The following is a 7,604-nucleotide window of genomic DNA, read 5'->3' on the forward strand; positions in this document are numbered from 1 at the left end:
GGACCTTGAAATGGGGAGATCATCCTGGATTATCCGGGTGGACCCAACCTAGTCACACGAAGCTTTCCCGGCTGCAGAAAACCAGACACACAGTTCATGAGACAGACTCCCCCCGATGTTTCTGACTTTGAAGACAGAGGACGGGGCTGTGAGCCAATGGAGGTGGCTGCCTCTAGAAGCTGAGAGTGGCCTTCAGTTTACAGCAGGCAAGGAAGTGGGGACCTCGGCCCCATCGCTGCAAGGAAATGAATCCGTGCCCTGTGCCCAGCGCCGCGCCTGACACCTGCAGGCCAACGACCTGAAGGAGGAGGAAATGGATTCTGCCCTAGAACCTCCAGAAAGACACGCAGTCTTGTTAACACCTTGATTTTAGTCTGGTGGGATCTGTGCCAGACTTCTGAGCTACAGAACTATCTAAGTGTGCTGGTTTAAGCCACTGAGTTTGTGGTAAACCCTGACAGCAGCAACAGAGAACTAACACAGTGGTGAGCTTTTCTTGTTTGACATTTGAGATGCTTAGAAACCTGAATGTGCTAAATTTATACACGCAGTTTAAAATCTTTAAGAGTGATCAACTACATCTGAAAATGAAGGGAGGTGGTCCAAGTGAACGGAGGCTAGGGTTATGGGGGGTAGGGGTGGAGGAGACAGGGAGCCGGGGCTGGTAGCCTTAGGACCCAGGAAGGCAGCTGCCACAGGAGGAGGTAAGAGAGGTAGCAGGAGGGGTGGTGAGCTTGGGAGGAGCAGGGAGGGTGCCTGACCCTGACCACTCGAGGCCAGGGAACACGGACAGAAAATAGCCCTTTGGAGGGTCTGCACTGGCCGGGGGGCGGGGTGCGAGAGCCACATGGAGCTGCAGGGCCGTGGCCCTGCCCAGTGCCCAGCACCACGCCTGACACCTGCAGGTGGTTTACCATGGGTTTAAGGCGGCGATTCCGGTTCCTCGTGTGGCTCTGCGGTAGCAACTTGGAATGGAGCGCTTCCCCGGGCACACATCTGTCCAGGGCCGACCCCCGCCCCTCAGCCCCCCAGCACTGTGCCGCGTTTCCCTGCAGGGCAGCCCCTCATGACCAGACGGCGTCGGGGGTGGAAATGAAGGGCACGGAAGGGATGCTGAGTTGTGGAAGCTGGCCGATGGGGGGATCCTGATCCTAAGGACATGCGGGGCCTAACCAGCCCCCCAGCCCCAGCCCTGGCTCCCTCGCCCCTGACGGGCCTGACCCCACCACCCTCAGCCCCACCGCAGGGTTGCTGGGAGCTGTGGAAGGGGGAGGTTCCTCACTACCAGGCACACAGGCAGAGGTGGCCCCTGGTCCCCCACCCAGACGCCGGGGCCAATGCCGAGCTTCCCCACGGGAGCCACCAGGTCTGGTTCCAGGGGGCTGGGGAGCTGGAGCGCTGAGGCGGAATCAGGGTCACGGCTGAGCTCCACGGTACTTGAGGAAGGTGCTGTCCAGGAAGGCGGCCAGCTTCGGCCGATCGTCCTGCAGGGCGGGAGGAAAGCATGGGGGATGGTGGGGCGCGGCCCACCCTGTGGCCCTCCCAGGCTGGCCGTAACCGGCTGCGCACCTCACCTCGTGGACAAAGCCGTAGTGCACCAGCTCGGCGGCCAGGTCCTGGGCACTGTCGGCTGCGGCAGGGGCGTGGGGACCGGGCGTGAGGCCGCAGCGCCGCCCGCCCGCGCCCGCCCCTGCCCCGCGCCCGCCCCGCGCCCGCCCGGGGTCCCGCCCGGGGTCCTGCCCGGCGGCCTACTTGGGAGCAGGTCGTAGGTGAGCTGCCGGTGCAGCCTGTCCTCCAGCACCAGGAGCAGAGTGAGCTGGGGAGGCGGGAGCGCGAGGTGGGCTCCGGAGTCGGCCCCGCCCCTCCCGCGCTCCCGCGCTCCCGCGCCTCTGTGGGCGGTGGCCCCCCCCTCACATGCCAGCGCGCCTGGTCCTCGCTTCTCTCCAGGTTACACTGCATCTGGATCACCTGGGGGAAGGGGGAGGCCAAGATCACCCACGATGCCTGGAACTCAGCAACTGGGCAGCAAAAGCAGATGCTGTGTCTAAGGGGCCCAGACACAAAGGGGTCGTAAAGACGGGAAATGAGGACGGTCTCCAAGGGGAGCCTAGGAAGCACATCTCACTGCTAGGAGCCTGGCGAGTTGAGGGAAACTTCCAGAGTAGACATTGAAGCTGGGTACTGAAGGATGAATAGGAGTTTTCACAGGTGAAGAAAACACCTGAACAAAGAGAGAGCTGTGGGAAGGGGGTGGGGGAGGAGCGAGGTGTGCAGGGATATGACAGCAGAAGCACAGGATGCCAGCAAAACCAGGCCTCAGAGTGCCGAGCGGGGGGGGGGGGGGGGGGGTTGGGGGCGTGCGCTGAGGACCCCCAGCTGTGGCTATTAGAACATGAATTCTGGCTGGGAAGCCGGGGAAGGCGGCCAGGCTGGGGGCTGGTGCAGCATCCAAGTGGGGAACAGAGGGGGCCCAGATCAGGGAGGTAACCATGGAGACACACCCAAGGCCAAACCCAGAGGCTCTGGAGCCCAGTGGGTGTGGACAAGGAAAGGGAGAGGGTGGCCGGGGAGGCCCCTGGCCAGTGGGGAGCCTAGCAGGAGGAGGGGATGGGGGAAACACAGGGCCTGGGGGCCTTGGCAGAAACACCAGGTCACAGATGTCAGCTAATCAGCAAGCCAAGGAGGTGGGATCCGAGAGGCAGCGTGTATGGGACAGGGGCCTGCAGGGGTCTTCCCCTGTGGAGCCTCTGGGAAAGGGGGTATCCCAGCTTGTACGACTGCCCCCCAAGCCCCACAAAGGGGTCAGCCAGGACCTGGTCTCTCCTGGCAGCCTGGAGGAGAGCCGGGCTGGGGGACTTGAAACCCCTGATAAGGGCACCCGTCTGGGCAGTGGGCAGGCCTGTGGAGGCTAGAGGCTTACCTTTCTGCTCTCTGAGTCAAAGGGTTCTGGCGTCGGGGTCTTGGCCTTTGGGGCTTCCTCGGGGGGTGGGGCCAGCACACGGGGCAGCCCCAGGGGCCGAGCAGCAGCGAAGTTCATCAGTGGGTAGATCCCATTTCTAGGGACACAGTGCGGGGTGGTGACAGCTGAGGGCTCAGGCCTGACAGTTGCCCACTCCCCAGCCTCACTCCAGCCCTCACCTGACATCCTCCAGGAACTTGTCAAGCTCCAAGCAGGAGACCTCTGAGTACCTAGTATGGGTGTGAAGAGAACATGAGGGTCGCGGTCCTGCCGGGGGGGTGGGGGGGGTGGGCAGGGCTGGGTGGGGCACGGCCGGGAGGAGAGGGGAGGCTTCTGGGCTGCAGGCCGCTCACCGCCACTGCAACGGGGGCCGGGGCGGCCGGGGGATCTCTGCCAGGACCGTGTGCGGGTCCGTCGCCTTGGTCTTTTCCTCCACCACGTTCTCAGGCATGAGGTCTGCGGGCCGTGGGAGCACACAGGGCAGTGGGCCCTGAAGCACGAGGTCCTGCGGGGCCTCCTTCTGCATCCCGACCCCAGGCCCTGGCCCACCCCCAGGCCGGCCTGCCCCTCACACTGGTGCTGGATGAAGCAGTGAGCGGCCAGGAGCTTCAGCGAGTGCACCTCAAACAGCACACGGTGGAAGAGGAGGCTGTGAGCGGAGGGCCGGCGGGCAGGGTCCCGGGCCAGGCAGGAGAGGATGAACTCCTGGGGTGTGGAGAAGGGGCTGCAGTCGGTGGAGCCCCTCCACTCTGGCCCCACTGTGTGAGGAGAAGGGGCCCCTGCAGGGTCCAACCCCGTGGGAGCCTTCATGGAGCAACGTGCACAGAGTAGAGGCATCCCGTTAGCAGCCAAGCCAGGACCTGATTCTTCAAACAGGGCAGTTGAGTCTGCCCCCAGGCCCAGAACTGCCCGTGCTCTACTTCCAACACCCCTCACAAAAATCGTGGCGGGTTGGCACTGTCGTCCCCAATTCCAGGTGAAGCTGCACTGCTCAGGGAGGACACCAGCCCCCACCTCGCAGCCCTGGGGCTGGGCAGAGTGCTGAAAGATCAGCGCGGGCCTCGAGGTCAGTGCAGCCCAGCCAGAGCCTGCCTACCTACAGCCTGCCCCTCTTCTGGTTGCCTCAGGTCAGGCCCGATTCCGGAGATGACCTTGAAGTGTCCCTGCCCTGCCCCACATCCATGCCCTCCACTGCCTCTCCGGTCCATCCTGGCTCCACCTCCTCGTCAGTCCTGTCCAGGCCCCGTCACTTCCCTCCCCCATCCCCAGAGGTCATGCGGTGAAGCCAGACAGTCGCCAGACTCTGGCCAGAGAGGTTGTGGCTGCAGCTTCCATCCGTCCGCATGCCCTTTGCTGGCTCCCCACCCACCTTGCCCCCAACACAGGCTAGGACCGCGTCCTTTCTAACTGGTCTCCTGAAGGCTTACAGGCAGGGATGTGGAATCGGGCAGACCTGGATGCAAACATCGGCTCCACCACTCGCTCTAAAGCCTCTCTGAACCTGTTTCTTTATCTACAAAATAGGCATAAAAATTGTGCCCACACAGGAAGTATCTCTCCGGTCTCTCTGTGCTGAGAATGTGCCCTCAGAGCCTTCACGTCTGCAACTCAACATGCACGCCCAGTAAGGCCCTCCTTGCGGGGGTGGTGGGGTGGAGGCTTGTGCAGCGGGCCTGGCCCTGACCTGCTGCACCTCCAGGCCTGCCCAAAGCACCGCACCGGCCCTCCTTGGAACACTGAGAGCCAGCCGGTAGGGGCAGGGCCAGCTGCTTACCCGCATGTTGGGGTCACTCAGAGAATGCCTGGCGCGAGCGATGGCCTCCTCTGTGACCCGGGTGTCCCCATTGGCCTGGATCTCCAGCACAGCCATCTGGGGGGCAGGGCAAGGTCAGGCATGGGGAAGGGACAGCACAGGTGGGATGGGGGGAGTTAGCTGGGAGGGGCCCAGAGACCACGGGGTTAGTACCTCCAGCGCACACATCCCAAAAGAGAAGATGTCCACGGCAGTGCCATCGGCAACCTCTGAAAGGGGAGAGCAGCTCAGGGCAGGTAAGGCGGATGCCGGGGGTGAGGGGGGACCTCCCAGACTCACCTCCGTACTCTGGCGGGAAGAAGTGCAGGTTCCGAGGTTCCTCCCGCTCAGCACGGATGGGGCTTCGAAGATCGTCTGGGAGCGCTATGGAGAGAGCGCGGGATGAGCAGACCGGACCTCTCTCCCACGCTCCGTCCCCCCAGGGTCCCCACGCACCATTGGAGAAGATCCGGTGCCACACTGAGCCGGTCACCGCGGGGAGAAAGAGCAGGCGTCAGCGTGATGGGGCACTGGGCGCCGTCCGCCCCCGGCCCAGACAGGTCCCCCAGCCCCGCCCCCCGCCTCTGCCCAGCCCCGCTCTGCCAGCACCAGAGCCGATCTTGATGAGGCCGTTGTGCTGTATGAAGATGGTGTCACTGGTCAGGTTCCCGTGGATGATGGGGGGACTGCAGGCGTGCAGAAAGCTGGGGAGGAGGGGAGAGCAGGCGGGGCTGGGTCAGGGGTGCCAGGGAGGCGGGGGCGCCGAGGGCAGGTGCTCGGGCAAGCCCAGGCCCTCACCTGAGCGCGGACAGGATCTGCGTGCACCAGCGCTTCCAGGCCTGGCGGCGGACGGACTCCGTGGGATGAGCGCAGGAAAGGCAGCTGGGCCCGAGGTGCCCCGGCCCAGCCCCGCTCCTGTGCCCAGGGCCGCCCAGCACCCCCTCACCATCTCTGTCCCCAGCACACCCCGACCCCACCTTGTCCCTGACGCTGACCCAGCCCACTCCCTGTACCCTGGCGTTCATGGCCTTGTGGTTCTTCTTGGTCTTTTTGAGGAACTGCTTGAGGCTGCCCGATGACACATACTCTGTGATGAAGATGACCTGCGAGACGGCAGGCTCATGGGCTCCACCAACAGTGGATGCCCACAGCCGCCCCACCCACTGGTGGCCCCCTCCCCGTGGTGTGCCCAGGGCTCACCCGTGCTCGGGCCTCCGAGGCGTCCAGCCAGTACTTGTGCAGCTTGACGATGTTGGGGTGGTCCACCAGCGCCAGCTGCTCAAACATGATCTGGATCTTCTCCTGGGAAGGGGGGGCGGTCACCAGGCTGGGGGGTGGGGTGGGCGGGGGGGGGGCAGCAGGCCTTACCTCGTGGGCCGAAAAGGCCTTCCTGTCAGCGAAGTGCAGCTCGTTCCACACCACCTCCACCCCCTCCTCCGTGTCCATGGCCAGGAAGGTGCTCTGGACGCCGGGCATGTTCCCCTGGTTCACCTGGCGGGGGGGCATGAGTGAGCTGGTGCGTGGGGGAGAGGAAGAGGGTGCAGGCTAGGTCTCTGCTCACCTCCCTTCCAGCAGCCCGAGCATGTGAGGCAGGCGCTGGCCTGCTCTGGGGGGAAGCTGGGCACCCAGGAGCAGAGGCTTGGTATCCTGGGCTGGGCTGAGGGGATCTGGGGCGTGCTCCGGGTGTTTTTGAGGCTGGTCCCCAGAGGACTAACAGCTGGTCCCAGAGGCATGGGGAGGTGGTCTCGGGAGAAGACTTAGGGAATCGGGGGTTCCTCACCAGGGCGTGGGCGCCAGGCTAAAGGAGTGCAAGGGCCCGTCAAGAAGGGTGCCGCCTGCGCGACGCTTCGGAGAGGTTTCCGTCTTTTTGGCTCCCCGAGAGTCCGCACAGCCCCGCGTGGTCTCAAGGGCCCCTCCGCCGGAGGTGGGTGGCGACCCGCCCCTCCCCGCCGTGCCCACCTGCTCCCGCCGCTTCTGCCAGCGGCCGCACGGGCTCTCTTCCAGGATGTCGCTCTCGTCCTCACTCTCGTCCTCCCGCTCCCGGCCCCGCCTCGGCACCGGCTCCGGGGCCGCCATGGCTCGGCGGGTCCAGGCCGCCGCCCTCCGCGCTATCCGCCGCCCAGCGCCGCCGCCGCCGCTCCCCTCCTGGCCCCGCGCCCAGACGCCCAGCTGGGAGCGGAGCCGCCGCCGCCACCACCTCGAGCCCCTACTCGGGCTCCGGGAACTGGGAGGCGCGGGCGCGCGGCCAGCCGGGGGGTGGAGCCAGCCTGCCCCGCCGGAGCCGCCTCCCCTGGCCGGAGCCCGAGCGGAGACTCCCCGTAGAAGGTAGAGCCCTTGCGGCGCCCGGCGGAGACCCTACCTGTCCCCCGCCCAGGGGCCCACCGCGTGGAGCCCCACCCCGGCCGAGGCCCCGCCCACACCCACGAAGGCCCCGCCTCGCGGACCCCGCCCCGTCATAGGCCCCGCCCACCCCGTCTAGGGCCCCGCCCCGAGGCCCCCTCCCGAGGCCCCCTCCCGGCGGAGCTGCCTGGTCCCAGCCAGGCTCCTCCCGGGACTCGCTGCTCTCGGCTGCCCCGGCACCAGCTTGAGGCGAGCGGCCCGGGCACAGGGGTTTCCGTGGCGGCCCGGAGCCGGGTCCGTCGGGACCTCCCCGGGCGCGCAGAGGCCTGCGCCGACCGGCCCTGCCCAGCTCTGGGAGCCGCTGGTACTTCCTGCACCGATTCCCCACCACACTCCTGCCACACACATCCTGAAACCCGGCCCAGTCCCCGGGCGCCCGCGTTAGGGTGAACCCAGTGTGGAGCGGGCCGGGCGCAGCCCGCTCGGCCCGGGGATCACCGCGAGGGTCTGGGG

The 7,604-nt window shown here is 66.1% G+C and overlaps 1 protein-coding gene across 5 annotated transcripts; it reads right to left on the bottom strand.

Annotated features, from left to right (window-relative positions):
* Positions 1-538: 538 nt before the first annotated feature.
* On the bottom strand, positions 539-7,139 carry NRBP2 (nuclear receptor binding protein 2). Of its 5 annotated transcripts, none has more exons than XM_061171654.1 (18): positions 6,711-7,139; positions 6,120-6,242; positions 5,952-6,053; positions 5,765-5,854; positions 5,550-5,590; positions 5,361-5,455; positions 5,208-5,231; positions 5,052-5,135; positions 4,926-4,981; positions 4,734-4,829; positions 3,532-3,664; positions 3,313-3,415; positions 3,139-3,189; positions 2,921-3,056; positions 1,915-1,968; positions 1,753-1,816; positions 1,575-1,630; positions 1,328-1,484 (listed from the first exon to the last, which is right to left on the bottom strand). In XM_061171654.1, the coding sequence occupies exons 1-18, from the start codon at positions 6,825-6,827 to the stop codon at positions 1,416-1,418; spliced, it is 1,494 nt and encodes a 497-aa protein (XP_061027637.1). In that variant the 5' UTR covers positions 6,828-7,139; the 3' UTR covers positions 1,328-1,415. The 5 variants fall into 5 exon arrangements, with proteins under 5 accessions (XP_061027634.1, XP_061027635.1, XP_061027633.1 ...); XM_061171653.1 differs by having other exon boundaries at positions 5,550-5,605; XM_061171651.1 differs by having other exon boundaries at positions 539-1,484; positions 1,753-1,968.
* Between the last annotated feature and the right edge of the window lie 465 nt (positions 7,140-7,604).

Source organism: Eubalaena glacialis, chromosome 17 (assembly GCF_028564815.1).
Source record: "Eubalaena glacialis isolate mEubGla1 chromosome 17, mEubGla1.1.hap2.+ XY, whole genome shotgun sequence".
In the NCBI taxonomy this organism is placed as follows: Eukaryota; Metazoa; Chordata; class Mammalia; order Artiodactyla; family Balaenidae; genus Eubalaena; species Eubalaena glacialis.

What these genes read in the sequence shown, in the direction of transcription:
- NRBP2 (XM_061171650.1), bottom strand. Translation starts at nt 6,827, where the DNA reads ATGGCGGCCCCGGAGCCGGTGCCGAGGCGGGGCCGGGAGCGGGAGGAC. An exon ending in CCTCATCAAGATCGGCTCTG is followed by an intron (nt 5,232 to 5,360) that starts GTGCTGGCAGAG and finishes TGACCGGCTCAG; the next exon opens with TGTGGCACCGGATCTTCTCC. An exon ending in GCACCGGATCTTCTCCAATG is followed by an intron (nt 5,136 to 5,207) that starts GTGCGTGGGGAC and finishes CTCTCTCCATAG; the next exon opens with CGCTCCCAGACGATCTTCGA.